Genomic DNA, 21,442 nt, shown 5'->3' with positions numbered 1-21,442 from the left:
ACACAGTCAATTCAGGACAGATGATGGTTCAAATCCCAGCATCCCATTGGTCCCCCATGCCTGCCAGAGGCGATTTCTGAGCACAAAGCCAGGAGTAATCCCTGAGTGCCCGGTGTGACCCAAAAGCAAAAAAAAAAAAGAAAAAGAAAAAAAAAAAAAGCTAAGATCAGAGCTACTTGACAGCTCAAACCCAGAAACAAAAGCAGGAATCTATAAAGGACCATGACTGGACAGCCTGAACAATAAATAGCAACAGTACTTGTTGCCGGGGTTCGAATGTACAACCTTAGCTTGAAGATATACATGATTCCCTGGCCCTGTGTATGAGACTTCTTGCATCAAAAGGTATTGGGGAAATACCTCACCACCATATATGTGTGTTAGGTCTGTATAATTTAATTCAATATAGAGGTTCATGAATCCATCATCACAGCCAAGGTAAGACCAGTCACACCTACTTGCTTTCTCTTCTCAGAACTCAGTCCCACTCACCCACCCACCCCATGACCACTAATGTATTCTTCATTTCCATAGCTCTATCATGTCAAGAATATTAGGTGAAAATACAAAGTACTAAGTACATTTAAGAAGATTTACAAATGACTAATTGACTTAACATCTTTAGTTTTCTAGGGAAGCAAAAAGCAAAACTGTAATGAAACACTCCTTAACACCTGCTTACTTGGGTCTTATCAGAAAGATAGTGTTGGCAAGGCTCTGGGGAAATTGAAACTCTCCTATGAGGCTGGAGGGAAAGTAAAATGATGCGGCTGCTTTGGAAAACGATCTGGCAGATTCTCCGAAGATTGACCAGAGTTATCATATGTCCCAGCAACTCCACCTCAATGTACACACCAAAGAGAAACAAAGGCATATGTTCACACAAAAGCTGCAGTTTCGTTGGTAGTAACCAAAACCTTGGAATAACCCAAAATGGCCAAGAAAGAAGTTAAACAAATCGTGTTATATTAATAGAATGAATGCCTATTACCCTTGAGTAAAGCATAATGACCAATGTATGCCCACATTAGCATGTATTGGTTTCAAAATAATTATGCTGAGTGAAGGAAGGCAAGTCAAATATAGATGATATACACATATAACATGAACTTATATATCTATTTCAAAAATGACAAACTAAACTACCATGACAGAAAACATTGTCACTAGATATTGGGGGAGGGGGAATTGAGAAGGTGGTGGAGAGAAGGAAGAATGTATTATAATATGAAGCAATGGACATGCTCCTCATCCTGATTATGAAGAGAGCATTAGAGGTATGTGTGTATACCAAAACTTATCACTGGCATGCTTCAAACACATGAGGTTTATTATTATATTTCTCATTCCTCTTTCTTCATTTTCTACTAGACTTCAAATACATTTGTGTGCTTGCCTCTACAAGTCACTGCATCTTGTTTTTCTCCCCCACTGACCACAGTTCAGCATTTTCTAAATGATTTTTCCTTATTATCATTTGCTTTAAGATTTTTTTTAGTTTTGTCTTTATTTCCCTGCCAATGCATCTGAGACCATTTAGCCCCTAGTCCCCAGCCTTTCTTTAATCCTTTCTTCTTACTTTTATAGAAAATATGGGAAATTGTGGTAAAATAAAGTAATCGTGTCCCAAGGTTCTATGACAAAAGTGGGACAATTTAAAAGCTAAGAGATGGGGCCAGAGAGATAGCATGGAGGTAAAGCGTTTGCCTTTCATGCAGAAGGAAGGTGGTTCAAATCCCGGCATCCCATATGGTCCCCCGTGCCTGCCAGAGGTAATTTTCTGAGCGTAGAGCCAGGAGTAACCTCTGAGCGCTGCCGGGTGTGACCCAAAAATAAAATAAAAAACATAAAAATAAAAGCTAAGAGTCCAATTAAAAAGTATGTGTGGCAGGATTTTTGTTGTTGTTGTTGTTTGTTTGTTTGCACAGGCACAGCAAAAAATGGAGAAATAGAAAAGAAAAACCTTTGGCCTAAAAAACAGGGAGACCTAACCCATGAAGCATCTTGGCAACTCTAAGATTTATTTGTTATACACACATCTTGACATCACATAGAATAGTCATTCCATTAAGGAAGCAGATTGTATTCAATAAGGTTGGAAAGTTGAGGAAGGAGCTCAGCTCATTTGTGCACAGACAACCTGGCATTTCCAAGGACCAATAAAATGATAAAAAGAGACTTGGACTCGTGCAGAGTTGGGGAAATAAAATATAGAAAGTGTGACGAGAGGATGATCCACAGGGAACCCACCTGGATTTTCTTGTTGGTATTGTATTTTGGGCTACATCTGGTGGTGCTCAGGGCTTACACTTAATTCTTTACTCAGATATTGTGCTCGAGATAGCATATTTGGTGCCAGAAATTGAACCCAGTTAGGTCACATGCAGGATAAGACCTTTCCATTCATTGTATTCTCTTTCCAGCCCCCAATCTGGCTTTCTAATGGGCACTTAATAGCATTTAGGGCCACTGTGAAACCAGGTTCTGTGCTCAAGGATTGGCCAAATCAAACTATAAATGCCTTTGTTGGCATTGAATTTTTTCAGACAGCCTCTTTAGAAGGTCAGAGTCACCCTGTGGTGAAGCCTTCGGCTGTTAGACAATGTTTGTCTTAGTTCATATTCAGCAGCCTAGGCTGAAGCTTCACAGAGGCTCAGTGGTTGTACCCCTTAGGGATCTCTAGAGCCTCATGCATGTGTTCAGGAACTTTCAGGGCTGCACTCAGAAGCGCTACAGGGGTTGAGGGGGAATGTGGAGATAAGATGAACTCCCTGCACTTTTCTGTCCCCTGCTTAGTTCTTCAGTAGCAGGAGGAGATTAGAGGCTGCCTGGAACAGCACAAACCTCCAGGGAGCAGCTCTGCCACCCAGTGGGCATTGAACAAACTACAGGAACTCAAGGAAGCCTTGTGGACTCAGCCACTCCTATAGGACTCCACCAGAGGTCTTGACCCTCATATACCAGGAGCAGCTGTCAGGGTCTCCCTCACTGGCTAAAGGGCGCTGTGGCTTGCAGGAACCTCTGGCAGGGGACACCTGCTGCCAGAAGGAAGACAGAAAGTCAGCCTACTTACATGTGACTGGGACGAATTACCCGGCTTCCTTCACACCCTCCTGTGTCTAATGGTGGAGAAGTTCCCAGCTCCGAGCTGCAAGGTGCTTCTCTGCATACTGTCTGTGCATATCTGGCAGGGGTAGCTGCTAAGCAGAAGTGTCAAATAGATGGGACTTGCAAGCAATCCCTCCCATGAACAATGGTGATAGAGACTCACCCAATTTTGCTTCCATGCTGAAGAGCATAACAGAAAAGAGCTGCTTGGGGCTGAAGAGTACCAGGAGGCAAAGCATTGCAACAAGGTTCCATCCCATGCACCCCCAAATACTAACATCAGGAGTCACTCCTGTGCACTTTGGAGTATGGCTTCAAACCTAAATATACAAGCAGGAAAAATGAGTTATTCAAGGGGCTGGATCCATAGTACAGAGGGTAAGGCACTTGCTTCACACTCAGTTAATCTGGGTTTGATTCTCAGAACTCCATATGGTCCCCTGAATCACACCAGGGGTGAGACCAGGCCACATTGTCGAGAGTAAGCTCAGAGCACCATTGGATATGGTAGGAGGAGGCAGAGGAAAATCAAGAAAGAGAAAGAGGAACAAATGAAAGCAGAGAATAGTAAGAAGTAGAAGGAAGAGAATGAGAATGAGGAAGAGAAGGAAGAGGTGTAAAAAAGAAAGGGAATGAGGAGGAGGAAGTGAAGGAGAAAGAGAAAAGGGAGACGAAATAAGAGTTCCTTAACTCTACTGGACATCAAGGTTAAGAGAGAATCAGAAGGGCGAGAAAGACAGTACAGTGAGTAGGGCATTTGCCTTGCATGTGACTGACCCATGTTCAATCTCCGGCATCTCATGAGCATCATCTGGTTTGGCCCCAAAACAAAACAAAGGGGGAAAAGGAAATAAAGAATATGGCAAAAGAAAGGCAAAATGGTCAGTTAACAGAAACCTGGTATCTAGAAAACCAAGCTAATGTAGAAAGTCACTGTAGAAAACCACTGAAGCGAGGCTTCTGTGAAAGTTCTGTCTCTGCTCTTCCTCTCAGTCCTTTGAGATAAGCCTTTTATTAAGACATTTGTCCTGATATATTGAGGCCCTTAAATGTGTAAAAAGCCCAAATAGATTAAGACAGGCAGTTGGCCAAAGAATGTTCTTCTGATAATGCTGATTCCTGGTTCTAAGCAATAAACAGTGAAGATGTAAGATAGTCAAGGCTCTCAGTCTTCAAGGCTGTGAGCCTCTTGCCCCCAAGATTTTTCTTATTTCTGTCTTAATCTTCCATTTGTCCATATCCACTCATTTTACTCAACAGCACTGACAGCCTCAGAGGGTCAGGATGTGGGTAATGCTTTATCTTTTGATTGTCACAAGTCAAATCAGACCCATTCATGTTGGTTAAATACACAACATCAACCTTCTGGCAGGGAGACACCTTCTACATTTGTTCAGTGGGAGTTTCCAGGATTGTATAACCCACTTGAGTGGAACCCCTTTCTGGACACTAAACCTTAGCTCACACAGATGAGGCCCTTTACTGAGCTCTGCCACACCTTGTTCTCTGGTATTCTTGCAAATGAGCTATAATCCAAAGCTCTGCACGCACACACAGCAGGTATCTGTGACTGCACTCCTGGCTCCTGCACCAGTCCCACCGTTGTCATTCCATCTTCTCTGCTCCCTCAGCACAAACAGATTGACACCCCTTTCTGTGCATAGTCTAGCCAAGACCTGTCGAGGACTCTTGGCAGTCAGAAGCAGTGTACAGTCTTGTAGTGGGGACATTGAACAGGACTTGGCAGAGGAAATGGTACCAGAAGCAACTAAATATTCTCTGAAAGTCACATATTTTCGAGCTAGACACGGTTGAAATGGGAAATATCACTTGCCAGCTTTTAAAGTTCCCTCAAGAGGGTTGGAAAGGGACTTGGCAGCAGAGCAGAGAGCTTTCTCTGTTTATCCTTCAGTGGGCTGAGCCCTCTCAAATGACCAATTAAGGTTTTTAACTGCCCCCTGGAGGTAAGACCAGACCTTCTTGTCTCAGAGGTGTCTGCCTGCCCTCTTGTCAGAAGAGGATATGTGCTTTATTCCTTTCTGAAGTGTTTTTGGGAGGTGTTTTCCTGGGGGGAAATAGTTTTTCTCAATAGCTTGTCGGCTTGCCTAACCACAGGAGTCTGAACTTCTTTCATTAGTAAAGAGAGCCCCAAAGCACTTTGAGCAGGGATTTAAGGTAACTAACTGTCTTTGACTTTTGGAATATTAGTCCAAACCACAACTTTATATATGTATGTGTATATATATATATATATATATATATATATATATATATATATATATAAAACAATAAAGGGTCAGAGAGACTCTGCAGGGTCTTGTCACACATGTGGTCAACCTACGCTCTATTCCCAAGCACTGCCAGGAGTCAACTCTTGAGCCCAGAGTCAAGAATTGCCTCAAGGGGCCGGGCGGTGGCACTAGAGGTAAGGTGCCTGCCTTGCCTGCGCTAGCCTTAGATGGACCGCAGTTTGATTTCCTAGTGTCCCAAATGGTCCCCCAAGCCAGGAGCGACTTCTGAGTGCATAGACAGGAGTAACCCCTGAGCGTCACTGGGTGTGGCCCAAAAACCAAAAAAAAAAAAAAAAAAAAAGAATTGCCTCAAGTACTACCAGGTATGACAATTGCCCCCTCCACTGTATTTGTGTGTGAATAAAGGTTTCAAAGGAGAGAGGGTTGCTGTATAGACTGCCCCTTTATCCCATGTTTCTATCTTATAAACCATAGGACATGCAGAGTACAAAGTTACCACCAGCATACAGTGATAATCCTACTTCCACTAAAATCCTTCACAATACCTTTTAAAGCACCACCCACTGCCATCACACCCACACCTAATATATTTTCCATTTTGGTCATTTTGTCCTCTCTAAAATGCTACATACATAAATGGAACCATACAGAGTTGCTGGGGATTGAACTCAATGTCTAAAGCATTCTATACGAACTATATCTCCAACCCTTTCTCACTACACTTCTATGGATATTGTTAGGTTAGGTTGTTGGACAGATCAATTTTTGTGCTAAGTATGTGGTAGGGATGTTAGCAATTTACTCCTTTCAAGACACCTGGATTGCTTCCAGATGATAGAATGAATGCTGAGATGGTTATGAGTGCTGTACAATATTTTATAAACAAAAATTCTCTTTCCACTGGGCTTTGTGTCTAGCTTTACACAGTCTGGGTCCTATGATAATTGTGTATTTCATTGTTTTTAAGTTTTTTTGTTTTGTTGGGTGCCACACCTGGAGATATTCAGGGTATACTATTGGCTCTGTGCTCAGTGATCATGCCTGGATCAGTTCAAGGAATAAAAATCATGTTGGGACACATGCAAGGCAAGTGCCTTCCCTGGCCCTGCTTTTAGAGAAACTCTCAAATTGCTTTCCTGGTTCTGTGCCCTTTGCATCTCTGAAAACATTGTATGACTAGCCCAATCTCTCTGTCTCCTAGTCAGTCCATGGTATTGTCACCAGTCTTAATTTTGGGCATTTGAATGGAGGTGTAACACTATTCCACTGTGGTTTCCATTCTGATTTCCCTAGAAAAATGGCTCTGGACTTCTGTATATGTGCTTATTTGTCATCTGCAAATTTCTCCAGTGAAATGTCTCTTTGCATCGTTGGCCATGTTGCAATAGGATTGTTTGGGTATTTTCTGCTGAGTTTTGAGACTTTAAATATTCCAGATATGAGTCTTCTGTTTGTTATTTTCTCCCAAACTATAGCAGTGTGTGTGTGTGTGTGTGTGTGTGTGTGTGTGTGTGTGTGTGTGTGTGTAAAGATTCTTTATCAAATTGATTAAATTGCTCTCTATTTCTACTTTTCTACGAGTTTTTATTAGGGAAAGTAATGACAAAGAAAGAACAGGTCCATACAATGGAGTGGTGGTGGTGTGTAAGGGGGGTTGAAAGGAAAGGATGGTGAGATCCTTGGGGGAGGGATATGACTACACTGATAATGAGTTTAGTTTTGAAATTATACAAAAGAAGTCATCATTAACAGATAGTTACCATGGAAACCACCACTGTAAGTCACAATAACTCAATCAATAATAATATTTTTAAGGGGGCCAGAAAGGGGGCCGGAGAGATAGCACAGCGGCGTTTGCCTTGCAAGCAGCCAACCCAGGACCTAAGATGGTTGGTTTGAATCCTGGCGTCCCAGATGGTCTCCGTGTTGCCAGGAGCTATTTCTGAACAGATAGCCAGGAGTAATCCCTGAGCACCGCTGGGTGTGGCCCCCCCAATAAAAAGGGGGGGCCAGAAAGATGGTACAGCAGGTAGGGTGCTTGCCTTGCACACAGCTACCCTGGGTTTGATCCCTGGCATCCTATATGGTCCCTCAAGGACTGCAGGAGTAAGCTCTGAATATTTCCATATGTGACACAAACTGTCTCCCAGAAAAATAAATTAAAAAAAAAAAGGTGTGTAGGGACCGGGGAGATAGCACAACATTTGTCTTCATGTAGCAGATCCACGACCGATAGTGGTTCGATTCCCAGCATCCTCTATGGTCCCCTGAACCTGCCAGGGGTGATTTCTGAGTGCAGAGTCAAAAGTAACCCCTGAGCGTCATCAGGTGTGAACCAAAAAAAAAAAGGTGTCTTAGAGGATTGGAGAGAGTGCTCCATGGGCTGGAGTGCAAGCTTTGCATGTTGGAGCTCTGAGTTCCATCCCTAGCACTACATAGTTCGGAGCACTGCCAGGTGTGGCTTCCAAATAAAACAAAACAACATACATGTCTCTTAGAAGTAAAAAAAGAAAAGTTGCTAAATTTTGTCAAATGATTTTTCTACATCAAGTGATTCTGTCAGTTGACTTTTCTTTTTTAGCTTATTAATGTATACATTTCATTTATTTATTTTGGAGCCATATATAGAAAAAAAATCAGGGATTACTTGTAGCTCTGCACTCAATACTAGGGGGACCATATGAGATGCCAGAAATGGAAGTCAGGTTGTCTGCACACAAAGCAAGCACCCTACCTGCTATATACTATCTCTCCTCCTACCCCAGATTTATTTATTTATTTATTTATTTATTTATTTATTTATTTATTTATTTATTTTGGGTTTTGGGCCACACCTGGTGGTGTTCAGATGTTACTCCTGACTCTACTCAGAAATTACTCTTGGCAGGCTCAGGAGACCATATGGGATGCTGGGGTTTGAACCTTATTTGATTACGTGTAAGGTAAATGCCCTATCCACTATAGTATCATTCCAGGCCTTTTTCTTTCTTTTTCTTTTTTTTTTTGTTTGTTTTTTTGTTTGTTTGTTTGTTTGTTTTTGAGCCACAACTGGTGACGTTCAGGGGTTACTCCTGGCTATGCGCTCAGAATTCGCTCCTGGCTTGGGGGACCATATGGGACACCAGGGGATTAAACTGTGGTCAGTCCTAGGTTAGTGCTTGCAAGACAAACACCTCACCACTTGTGTCACCCACTCCGGCCTCTAGGCCCAATTTTTTTAAGCTATTAAACCAACCACTTTGGAAATCTTCAACTAAGCCTCACTTAGTCATTTAGTATGACTCATTATATCTATTGCTATATATATATATATAAATTGCTTCTGGCTTGGGGGACCATATGGGATGCTTGGGGATCGAACTGTGGTCTGTCCTGGGTTAGCTGAGTGCAAGGTAAATGCCCTACTACTGTGCCATCGCTCCAGCCCCTGCTAAATATTATTTTAACGTTTAATAAGAATTGTGCATTTATATTTAGAAGACATTCAGAATATAATTATTTGTAGTGTCTGATTTGGATAATTGGTTGCTACAGTCTATATAAACTGAACTTAGAAGTGTGTGTTTTTCTATTTTTAGAAAGATAGTTGTAGAAGCAGTGACAATTCTTGTTAAATATTCTGCATAATTTGCTGGTTAAACCATCTGGGCCTGGAGACCTCTTTTGGAAATCTTTCAACTGATAACATTTTGTTTGTTTGTTTGTTTTTGTTTTTGTTTTTGGGTCACACCCAGCAGTGCTCAGGGGTTACTCCTGGCTGTCTGCTCAGAAATAGCTCCTGGCAGGCACGGGGGACCATATGGGACACCGGGATTCGAAACAACCACCTTTGGTCCTGGATCGGCTGCTTGTAAGGCAAACGCCGCTGTGCTATCTCTCCGGGCCTCTGATAACATTTTTAATTTACTCACTATGAATTATAGGGTTTTTCATGATTGGGCTTTAGGCATCAAGTCCAATCTCTTCACCTGTGTCTATTTCCCTTCACCATCTCCTGTTTCCCTTCCACCCCACACCCAGTCTGCCTTTATCTATGAAAGTCACTGTTTTTGCTTTTTTTTTTTTTTTTTTTTTTTGGTTTTTGGGTCACACCCAGCAGTGCTCAGGGATTACTCCTGGCTCCAGGCTCCGGGGACTATACGGGATGCCGGGATTCGAACCAATAACCTTCTGCATGAAAGGCAAATGCCTTACCTCCATGCTATCTCTCCAGCCCCAATGTTTTTGTTTTAATTTTAGGCACTGTGCTTCATAGTACTATTACTGACAGGGTCATGTATATCCCCGCCTCCTCTCAAGAGACCACTGCCCTCTACCATTGTCGTGGTTTTCTATTCCTCAAATTATAGATTTACTTTTCTTTTTTTTTTGGTTTTTGGGCCACACCCGGTAACGCTCAGGGGTTACTCCTGGCTATGCGCTCAGAAGTTGCTCCTGGCTTGGGGGATCATATGGGACACCGGGGGATCGAACCGCGGTCCGTCCAAGGCTAGCGCAGGCAAGGCAGGCGCACCTTACCTTTAGCGCCACGGCCTGGCCCCTAATTTTCTTAATAATAGTACTCAAGTTAAATTTCTTAATAACAGCACTCAAGTTAGATATTCTATAACAGCTTTATTCATCTTTTCAAGAATAATCCTTTGTTCCACTGATTTTCTCTTAAAATTTATTTTTCATTTATTGTAAAATTACCCCATGAGCCTTATCTCCAAGCCCAGATAAACAAGTCTGAATCAAGGTCACACAAGAAATAATCCAAACCAGGATAAAACGCGTGTAGTCTAGCAGTTTTCTACTTAGTATGGAGCACTAGCTGCCTGCCAGAACTGCCATTTTTATTGAATACAGAGAGGACCGCTGGGTGGGACAGTAAACCCACCCAGGTTTACAAGTAAGACAATCTCTGTTTGAGGTAAATCCAAGTTGTAAACAAACATACAAAGGAACCAGGGATAATCTTTGTTTTAGGTAAAATAAGGTGTAACCTAACAACTATACCTTTTTGTTCAAAAAATTGAGGGGTACATAAGCTATGTTCTATTATTCTCCGCTAGAGGCAGGAACCCCATATCAGAATTTACAAACGTGGTTATTTTGCATAGGCACTGTAAAAGTTGGATTTAATAGCATCAAAGTTTAAACTGTATACATCATTCTCATAACAATCAGCTTTTTCATTTCTTTGTATTAAATATCTCATAGCACTTTTACATAGACTTCTCTGAACCTTTCTGCAGATACACTTAATTAGAAAATTCTTAAACATTCGTACGCTGAGCACTGTAATCAAGTCTAGAACAAGTTCCTTTCATAAACTCGTTAAACAAAATCACAAGAACATTTCTGCAATATATATGGTTTGAAAATAAGTTTGCTAAATCATTCTTATAATGAGCATTGTAATAAGAGTCTATAGCATCCAAGTTCCTTTTCCATCGATTTCTGTGAACAAAGATATTAGAATATTTTTTGTTTTCTTTTGGGGGGCCACAACCGGTGACAGTCAGGGGTTACTCTTGGCTATGCTCTCAGAAATCGCTCCTTGCTTGGGGGGCCATATGGGACACCGGGAGTGGGAATCGAACCGCGGTTCCTTCTAAGTTAGCCACTTCGGCAAATGCCCTACCTCTTGCACACCGCTCTGCCCCAAGATTAGAACATTTTTGCAGACACAATTTAAGAATAAGTTGAGGGCCCGGAGAGATAGCACAGCGGCGTTTGCCTTGCAAGCAGCTGATCCAGGACCAAAGGTGGTTGGTTCGAATCCCGGTGTCCCATATGGTCCCCCGTGCCTGCCAGGAGCTATTTCTGAGCAGACAGCCAGGAGTAACCCCTGAGCATAGCCGGGTGTGGCCCAAAAACCAAAAAAAAAAAAAAAAAAAAAAAAAAGAATAAGTTGCTACATAAGATACACAATAAAACATCTTAGCAATTGGGGCCGGAGATATAGCATGGAGGTAGAGCATTTGCCTTGCATGCAGAAGGACAGTGGTTCAAATTCCGGCATCCCATATGGTCCCCTGAGCCTGCCAGGAGTAATTTCTGAGCCTAGAGCCAGGAGTAACCCCTGAGCACTGCGGGGTGGTATGACTCCCCCACCCAAAAAACAAAACATCCTAACAATTGGGAAACATTCAGTAGGATAGCTGAAAACTTAATTTAAAAACATCTAATAACATTATGCATTTCCCCAGAATTGTGCAAACTAACATTAAAGCTCTAAAGTTGGATACAAAATTTGGGGGGCGAGGTTTGGGTCACACCGGAGTGCTTAGGGGTTATTCCTGGCTCTACACTCAGAAATCGCTTCTGGGGGGCCGGGCAGTGGCGCTGGAGGTAAGGTGCCTGCCTTGCCTGCGCTAGCCTAGGACGGACCGCGGTTCGATCCCCCGGCGTCCCATATGGTCCCCCAAGAAGCCAGGAGCAACTTCTGAGCGCATAGCCAGGAGTAACCCCTGAGCGTCACAGGGTGTGGCCCAAAAACCAAAAAAAAAAAAAAAAAAAGAAATCGCTTCTGGCAGGCTTGGGGGACCATATGGGATGCGGGGATTCAGACCACAGTCCTTCTGCATACAAGGCAAATGCCCTACCTCCATGCTATCTCTCCGGGCCCCTGGATACAAAATTTTTTATTTGCAGTGAGGCATAAAACAAAACATTAAGGGCCCGGAGAGATAGCACAGTGGCGAGATGCGGCATTTGCCTTGCAAGCAACTGATCCAGGACCAAAGGTGGTTGGTTCGAATCCCGGTGTCCCATATGGTCCCCTGTGCCTGCCAGGAGCTATTTCTGAGCAGACAGCCAGGAGTAACCCCTGAGCACCGCCGAGTGCGACCCAAAAAAAAAAAAAAAAAAAAAAAAAACATTAAGATCATACAGATAGGGCCCGGAGAGATAGCACAGCGGTGTTTGCCTTGCAAGCAGCTGATCCAGGACCTAAGGTGGTTGGTTCGAATCCCGGTGTCCTATATAGTCTCCCGTGCCTGTCAGGAGCTATTTCTGAGCAGATAGCCAGGAGTAACCCCTGAGCACCACCAAGTGTGACCCAAAAACCAAAAAAAAAAAAAAAAAAGATCATACAGATAAAACACAATTTAACCAGCAATATAGTGACTGATGGAAATAAGGTCAAGAGATTAACCTAGGAGAAAGCTGCAAGTGGTTCTGAAAGTAGCTTCTCCTGTTAGATTTTGACTGGGCTTGGATCCTTCATCTTCTGTGGTGACTGCTGGGGTCTCCTCGATAAGTTGCTGCAGGTTGGGAATCTGAGATCCTAGCAAAAGGCGCCTCTGGTAGAGGAAAGATGGTAGGCGTCAGCGTCTGGTTTGCTGCCCAAAGTCTTCATCTCTTTCCCCTTAACTGCCTATTTCTGTCCCACCTGAAGGGGCCTTTGCCACCACAGGTGGTGTGGTATCTGAGTGAGGCTGGGGGATGAATCAAGAGAACCTATGTAGATTGGGGCATATCTGCTACGATTCACTGGCATTCCACCTAGGTCCAGATAAATTAGTAGTTTTTGGTACCCTCTCTCCTTTCAGGACATCAAACTCCACAGACATTCCATTGCCTACACAGAAACTTCCTGGGATTGTTTCTCTTACTAGCTCTCCAGTGAACAAAAACATCTTCTTTGGTGTCATTTCTGTTGATAAATCCATAACCATTCTGGACATTGAACCATTTGACAGTGCCCAGGACTTGCATTGCCAGCACCGGCTTATCCACTTGACTCATTGCTTGGGGTGTGGGGTATCTGGTTGAGCTGTTTTCAGACTCTGAGTCTACAGAGATGGTAGCTGACGCATGATTCTTGGGAAATGAGGGTCTCTCTGTTTTAGTGCCAGTAGTCAACAATAAATTATTTCTGGAAAGGCCTTCAGCTTGAGAACTCGTCACACTGGGAAGGTACTCTTTCCCTCTTGTGGTATGTGTGCAGGAGAATCTCTAAGGAGCCTGGCATGTAGAGTCCAGAGTAAGAAATGCAGGTAGATGGACGAGAGCAACATGAAGCCACTCAGAATAGGATCCATGTTCACCAATGTTCCAGTGAAAGGCACAGCACATTCAGTACAGTTCAAGGGGGGCTGTCATGGGGATAATCAAGTCACTCACCTCCATAGGGTATTCTTGGGTCCACAAGTTGAAGTTCGTGCACCAGTTGTAAAATCACCCCACAAGCCATATCTCCAAGCCCATGTGAATGAGTCTAAATTAGGGTCACACAAGAAATAATCCAGACCAGGCTGAGGATGAAACACATATAGTCTGGCAGTTTTTACTTAGTATGGAGTGCTAGATGCCTGCTAGAATTTATGTAAGAGCTCTACAGTTTTCTTGTTTCTGCTGTTTTGGATTTTCCCCCCTTTTCCATAGAAGAGATATTAGATTATTTTTCTGAGACAATTACTCTATTCTATTTATCTCCTAATATATAGCACTAAATGTAAAAAGTTTCCTCTTAGCTCTCCTTTGTGCCTCAAAAAATTAATATATTTCATTCAATTCAGTGTTTTTGTTTGCTTTCTTTTTGACCAATGATCATTTAAAAATGGGAAACCGTGAAAATAGGTAAAGTGAGTGAGAAAATTTTAATTGCCAAAGCTATGGCCTCTTGGGGCCAGAGAGATAGCATGAAGGTAGTGCGTTTGCCTTGCATGCAGAAGGACTGTGGTTCGAATCCCAGCATCCCATATGGTCCCTGGAGCCTGCCAGGAGCGATTTCTGAGCTTAGAGCCAGAAGGAACCCCTGAGCGCTGCCGAGTGTGATCCAAAAACAAAAACAAAACAAAAACAAACAAACAAAAAAAAACCCCAAAGCTATGGTCTCTTATATAAAACTTTCCCCATACTAGGGTCATTCTAGACATTCAGAAGAATAGTGTAATATTCATAAACAGATATGCAGGCTTATAACTTTCACTGAAGTAATACATTATTTGATTAGAAACAATATAAACACATTTAGGTTACTGGTACAGCTTTTTAAACATAAAACAGGGTTGGACTGACAGTATAGTGGGTAGGGTATTTGCTTTGTATAAATTGTTCACCTTGAAAAATTTATATGATGTGTTCTGCCAGACACCTTTGGCCTACCAGGAGTGTACCTTGAATTGCAGACCGTGAATAAGCCCGAGCACCACTGGGTTTGGCCCCAAAAGAAAAACAAGTGAAGCACATATAAACAAGATTTTCCTGTCCAACTTTTCAAGTGTGTTTTTTTTTTCATTTCTTCTAGGGGATCTAAAAACCCTAGTTTATTACTTTCAGTGGATACATAATATTTCACGATATGAATGTTTAGTTTGTTGCCAATTCTTCGACTTTCCCGTATCCACTGCAATGTGATTTTTGCTAGTCTTCCCATTAACACACTGAATACCCCTCCTCTTCTATCCTCTCCATTCTCTCTCCTTCCACCCTACCCTAGCTCCTTTCACTTGTATCCCCTCTATTTCAACGCCCTCCATTCTAAGTACTCTTCCACCCAGGGCGCTTTACCCAAATTCTTCCACCCCAGAGCTCCTATGCCACTCTAACTCAAGGGCTAATTTGGGGTTGGTTTTGTCCATTCATTTGCCTTTGTTTCTTTATATCCACATGAAATTGATGTGTTACTCTTGATTCACATTTTTAAGTGTATTTTGTACTTTTTAACTGCAAATAAATAAATAAAAAGCTTTTAAGTATAAGGCCCAAATATAACCTAATGTGTCGTATGGAAATAGACTTTGGCCAAGAGACTAAGAATCTTGGAAGCGAAAGTCGCTAAAATAGACGCAGTTAAGGGAAGAAAACTGATTTTGAGGGCAGCGGAGACGAAGTGGAAGGGGGGCTGCGGCAGAGCCGGGGTCCGCTCGTGCAAGCCCAGGGCCCCGCAGAGACTCCGGGAGGATGGATGTTGGAGATCCGGGACTAGCAACTGGAAGAACGTGTCGCGTCATTCAGGAGACAGAAGTAGAGGTACCCGAAGGGGAGACAGAACTGCGATGGGGCAGGAGCCGAGAAAGCTCTTCCGTGGCGACACGAGGCGTAGAGGAAACGGAACCGAAAGAGCCCAGCCCAAAAGGGCGAAGCAGAAAAGCTCGATGCTATCGCTGCTGGGGCGCTGCCGACTCCCACTCACGCCACGAGCCAACTCGCCAACTAGAATCTTGCCCCGCTCCTCCAAGCGCCGGCCCCGCCCATCGCGGCCTCCTGCACCCGCCTCCCAGCAGTGACTCCGCCCCTTCAGACGCCGGCTCCACCCACCTCTGCTCCTGCACCCGCCTCCCGGTACGGACTCCGCCCCTCTAGACACCGACTCCGCCCACCTCGGCCTCCTTCACCCTCCTCTCAGCGCGGAGTCCGCCCCACCAGATACCGATCCGCCCCTTCAGACGCAGGCTCCGCCCACCTCTGCTCCTGCACCCGCCTCCCGGTACGGACTCCGCCCCTCCAGACGCCGGCTCCGCCCATCTCTGCCTCCTGTATCCGCCTTCCAGCGCCGGCTCCGCCCCTCTAGACGCAGGCTCCGCCCACCTCGGCCTCCTTCATCCTTCTCTCAGTGCTGACTCCGCCCTCCAGACACCGACTCCGCCCACCTCGGCCTCCTGCATCGTTTCAGCGCCGACTCCGCCCCTCTAGAGCCGGCTCCGCCCACCTCGGCCTCCATCCTTCTCTCAGTGCTGACTCCGCCCTCCAGACACCGACTCCGCCCACCTCAGCCTCCTGCATCGTTTCAGCGCCGACTCCGCCCCTCTAGACACAGGCTCCCACCGAGGCCTCCTTCACACTCCTCTTAGCGCCGACTCCGCCCCTCCAAACAAGGCTCCGCCCACCTCGGTCTCCTTCACCCGCCTCTCAGCGCCGACCCCGCCCCTCCAGACAAGGCTCCGCCCACCTCGGTCTCCTTCACCCGCCTCTCAGCGCCGACCCCGCCCCTCCAGCCATAGGCCCCGCCCACCTGAGCATCTTTCTCCTTCTCTCAGCGCCGGCCCCGCCTCTCGAGGCCGCCCGCCCGCGCCTCCTCCCCGCACCGCCGCCCTCCGGCCTCCGCGCGGAGCTCCGACCGCCGAGAGCTCGGCTGAGACGCCATGTACCGGCTCCTGCGGGCCGTGACCACCGGGACCCCGACCCCGCGAGCGGGCGCCCGCGCCTGGAGCCACGAGAGCTCGCGCGGGGCGCCCCGGAGCGCCCGGCCGCTGCCGCTCGGTCTGGGCTGGGGCTTGGCGGGGGGCTTGGGGCTCGGCCTGGGGCTGGCGCTCGGGGCCAAGCTGGCGGGCGGCTTGAGGGGCGCCGTCCCCGCGCCGCCTCCCTACCCCGAGGCGTCTCCGCAGGCCGAGCCGCCGCCGTCCCCGCCGCCGGAGCCGGCCCTCGCGCCGGGCTCTGCGCCCAGCCCGCTGCCGCCCCACGGCCGGCGAAGCTTCGCCAGGGCCATCGACAGCAGCCGCGACCTGCTGCACAGGATCAAGGTGCGGCGACGGGGCCGGGTCGCCTCTCTCTCCTCGGCCCGGCGGACCCCGCCCCAGCCGGACAGGACTTCCCGTTTCCCCGCCGCCGGGCCTTCGGAGCCCCGTTCTTGGGGGTGGCCCAAATCTGGGCGGAGGTCACCGCCTGCCAGTGGGACCGCCCCTTCCCTGGGCGGGATGGCACAGCCCTCAGCCCTCGGCGCGCGCGGGCCTCGGGGCGGGGCTTCCCGAAGAAGGCGTGGCCAGGAGTGGGCGTGGCGTGGGCGTGGTTTCGGCTCAGCTACCCGGCTTGCGGGTGAGGGGGTGAGGGGACAGGGAAAGCCCGTGATAGGTTGGCCCGGTTCCTCGGGTCTAAACTTTGTTTTCTTCCCCTTTAATAGGATGAGGTGGGCGCCCCAGGAATCGTGGTAGGCGTCTCTGTCGATGGAAAGGAAGTCTGGTCAGAAGGTGGGCTCGGAGGAGAGAAGCGTTTGGTGACTGTTTTGGGCCCCTTGGAAAGAAATCTTAAATGTTCACGACTGAGAGTGAACCCCCCATGAAATGCTGTTGGATTTACTGAGCCTTGTCTAGGGTAGAGAAAGTTTTCTTCCAGTAGGAGAATTCTATATGCATAGCAATAGGTAATGGATGCATCCCAGGCTTAAAGATGGCTCGGTTCTTCTCCACTTTTCCATTAGGACAAGGGTTTATTGTTTGGAAAGTTTTGGATGCAGTCTTATGGTTACATACTTATAGGTCACTGAGTGAAACGACAGAATGTTTCTTTCCTAAAACTGATAGGGACCACATTCTGTGGTTCCTTGCTCTTGGGCCATGAGGAAGAGAGGAATGACAGTCCTTGAATCCTGTTCCCAATCTGTTAGAATTTCCCTTTTTTAGGTTCAGGCGCCAATTTATTGAGTTCTTTCCTTTGTTGCATTGTATCAAGTACTGTATATGTACACGATTCTTTACTGTTCCTAATGGATCTGCCATCATTTTTTGTTTGTTTGTTTTTTGGGCCACACCCGTTTGATGCTCAGGGGTTACTCCTAGCTAAGTGCTCAAAAATTGCCCCTGGCTTGGGGGGACCATATGGGACGCCGGGGGATTGAACCACAGTCCTTCCTTGGCTAGCGCTTGCAAGACAGACATCTTACCTCTAGCGCCACCTCACCGGCCCCAAATCTGCCATCATTTTACTAAGTAAAGTTATTAACTGTTCTTTTCAGGGCTTTTCAGGGCTTCCTCCTGAATCCTAATAAGCCCAGGGATCACTCCTGGCTGAGTTAATGGACTCTATGGAGTGATAGGGAACAAAGATGGGTCAGTTCTGTGCAAGACAAATCTTTTCCTGCTGTATTATCTATTTGACTCCTTTTAGCTGTTTTTGTTTTGTTTTGTTTTGTTTTTTGTTTTTCGGGCCACACCCATTTGATGTTCAGGGGTGACTCTTGGCTAAGCACTCAGAAATTGCCCCTGGCTTGGGGGGACCATATGGGACACTGGGGGATAGAACCAGGGTCGCGATCTTTCCTTGGCTAGCTCTTGCAAGGCAGACACCTTACCTCTAGCGCCACCTCGCCGGCTCTGTTTTTTTTTTTTGTTTGTTTGTTTTTTTTTTGTTTTTGGGCCACACCCGGTGATGCTCAGGAGTTACTCCTGGCTATGCGCTCAGAAGTTGCTCCTGGCTTGGGGGACCATATGGGACACCGGGGGATCGAACCGCGGTCCGTCCTAGGCTAGCGCAGGCAAGGCAGGCACCTTACCTCTAGCGCCACCGCCCGGCCCCTGTTTTTTTTTTTTGTTTTGTTTTGTTTTTTCCTAATGAAAAGCTAGAAACTTTAGGAGAGCAGTTTTTATATTTTATGGTGCTTTTTATAAAAGTGTATTTTACAGATTTATTTACTTATTACGCACAAATTGGTCCAATAGGCCACCCCGGATTTGAGGCATTGAGCTTTTTAGGAAATATTGATTCAGACATTACTTAAGGGAAATGGTATTTTTTAGGAAGATTTAATGGGAGATGTAGGATTTTGGATTTAAAGACAATATAAGTATAAGTACAATATAAGTAGAGTGTAATGACTACATCTAATATATGAAAAATATTGTAATCACAAAGGATATGTCAGCTTTACAAGTGAGGCCTTTGTTTTTCAACAGACATTTCTCAATTGTAAAACCAGTTTTGGGGACCTGGACCTGCCTCATGTCCCAATAATAGGCAAGAACCTGTCTTGCCAGCAAGGATCTGAATTTGAGCTTCGGAACTGCCATCTACAGACATAGTGTGTAGTCTCAGTTCCTTAGCACATAGCCAGGTGTCTTTAAACACAAAAAATAAAATATCCCAGAAGTAAAAGATATTATCCAGTTCATACTGCACTCCCCAGGAGTGTATCTGTAAGCACTAACGAACTTCCAGTGAGCACCACCAATTAAATGAGTGTGTAAGCACTGTCACTTAGAACCATGTGCCATCCCAAGTTAACCTCAACCAACCTTCACTGGGAAAAACCACAATAAAAGGAAGGGGAAAGATAAATGATTATTTAAAAAGCCGTGGCCTGAGAGAGAAAAAACAGGAGGTCAGGCACTTGCTTTTTCTGTATTCTGGAACCCATGACCCTGGTTAAAATCCAGGGTCTCATGTATTGTTCTCTAAGCACCAGCAGAGGTCACTCTGGAGCAAAGCCAGGAATAGCCCTTGAACACTGCTGGTGCCTCAGACATCCCCTCCCAATGATTACTTTTCAGATCACTGTTCAGTGTATCTCAAATTCTCATACTTTAAACTGGTTAGGAAGATGAAACTAAACTTGAAGCTTTTTCTAGTAGAAGTTTTTTTTTTGGGGGGGGGGGGTGTCACACCTGGCAGGCCTGGGGACCATATGGGATTCGAATCACCAACCTTCTGCATTCAAGGCCTTACCTCCATCTAGCTCTCCGGCCCAGCTAGTAGAAGTATTAAATCAATAAATGGTTTTTTTTTTCTTTCTGGTTTTCATTCTTCTTTTTTGAGGTGTGTGTGCTTTTTTGAGTAGCTGTAGAAATTTTCAAAAATGAAGATTATTACGTGAATAAGACTGTTATTTTTATTATAGAATATTATTTAAAATGTGGGTAACCAGGGGTCTGAGTGATAGCACAGAGGGTAGGACATTTGCCTTGCACGCAGCCAACCCAGGCTAAATCCATAGCATCCCATATGATCTCTTGAGCCTACCAGGAGTGATTCCTGTGCACAGAGCTAGAAAATAACTCCTGAACACCACTGATGTGGCCAAAAAAACCCCAGAAAAGTGGACTAACCTGGGGCCGAAGAGATAGAACAGCAGTAGGGCATTTGCCTTGCACGCAGCTGATCCAGAACGAATGGTGGTTTGATTCCTGGCATCCCATATGGTCCCCTGAGACTGACAGGAGTGATTTCTGAGCACAGAGGCAGTTGTAACCCCTGAGCACTGCCAGGTGTGACCCCCCCAAAAAAGTGGTATAACCAAATAGTTTTAAAAAAAATATTGAGGGGCCCGGAGAGACAGCAGAGCGGCGTTTGCCTTGCAAGCAGCCGATTCAGGACCAAAAATGGTTGGTTTGAATCCCGGTGTCCCTTATGGTCCCCCGTGCCTGCCAGGAGCTATTTCTGAGCAGAGAGCCAGGAGTGACCCCTGAGCACTGCCAGGTGTGGCCCATAAAACAACAACAACAAAAAATATTGAATCATATATACAGTAGAATTAAAACATGCACAGGGTGCATAGTTCAGTTAGTTATGAGGTTGCTGTTTACTCTTGTCAAGTAAATTAGTATTGCCAAGATTCTTATATGTTAAATGTAATATATAAAAGTGGGCAGTGATTATGCAGCAGGCAGGATGCTCACCTTGCATGCAAACATCCTGGACTTTATCCCAGCTACCACACATGGTTCCCTGAGTTCTATCAGGAGTGAATGAATCTCTGAGCATAGTGCCATAGTAAACCCTGATCATGGCTGGGTGTGGCAAAAAATAAATGAATAACCTACAAAGTAATTTTAGTTTTTTAAAACTTTTGACAGTGAAGCTTAAAAGTGATTTTTTGCCTTTTCCCATAGGTTTAGGTTATGCGGATGTTGAAAATCGTGTGCCTTGCAAGCCAGAGACAGTTATGAGAATTGCCAGTATCAGCAAAAGCCTCACCATGGTTGCTCTTGCCAAATTGTGGGAAGCAGGGAAACTGGATCTTGATTTGCCAGTACAACATTATGTTCCTGAATTCCCAGAAAAAGAATACGAAGGTGAAAAGGTAACGAAACTATTAGTTCATTTATTAGTGGATGGTTAAATTTTTCACAGGATTTCATAAGTTTCTTTGCTTTGCATTAAATAATTGTTAATCTATTCTTTTAAAATCTATTTTTTTATATTGTGAGGTTAGAGACCTTTTTTTTTAAACTTTATTTATTGGTTTATTGGATCTGGGGCCACACCCAGCTATGCTCAGGGGTCTCTCCTGGCTTCTGCACTCAGAAATTATCCCTGGCAGGCTGGGGGACCACATAGGATGCCTGGAATTGAACTGGATTCCTCTTGGGTTGGCTGCGTGCAAGGCAAACACTTTAACATTGTGCTGTCTCTCTGGCCCGGGGTTAAAGATTTAACATACT

The 21,442-nt window shown here is 45.3% G+C and overlaps 1 protein-coding gene and 1 pseudogene across 1 annotated transcript in view; one reads left to right on the top strand and one right to left on the bottom strand.

Annotated features, from left to right (window-relative positions):
- Positions 1 to 12,496: 12,496 nt before the first annotated feature.
- On the bottom strand, positions 12,497 to 13,542 carry LOC126008587 (Y-box-binding protein 2-like; annotated as a pseudogene).
- Positions 13,543 to 16,435: 2,893 nt separating this feature from the next.
- The window catches only part of LACTB (lactamase beta), an 18,406-nt gene continuing 13,399 nt past the window's right edge, over positions 16,436 to 21,442 (top strand). The window contains exons 1-3 of the mRNA XM_049772852.1: positions 16,436 to 16,813; positions 17,191 to 17,257; positions 20,891 to 21,081. Coding sequence (XP_049628809.1) covers positions 16,436 to 16,813; positions 17,191 to 17,257; positions 20,891 to 21,081 — 636 coding nt within the window. The remainder of the gene's footprint in view (positions 16,814 to 17,190; positions 17,258 to 20,890; positions 21,082 to 21,442) is intronic.

This window comes from Suncus etruscus, chromosome 5 (assembly GCF_024139225.1).
Source record: "Suncus etruscus isolate mSunEtr1 chromosome 5, mSunEtr1.pri.cur, whole genome shotgun sequence".
In the NCBI taxonomy this organism is placed as follows: Eukaryota; Metazoa; Chordata; class Mammalia; order Eulipotyphla; family Soricidae; genus Suncus; species Suncus etruscus.
This window is presented reverse-complemented; position numbering and strand designations above follow the sequence as displayed.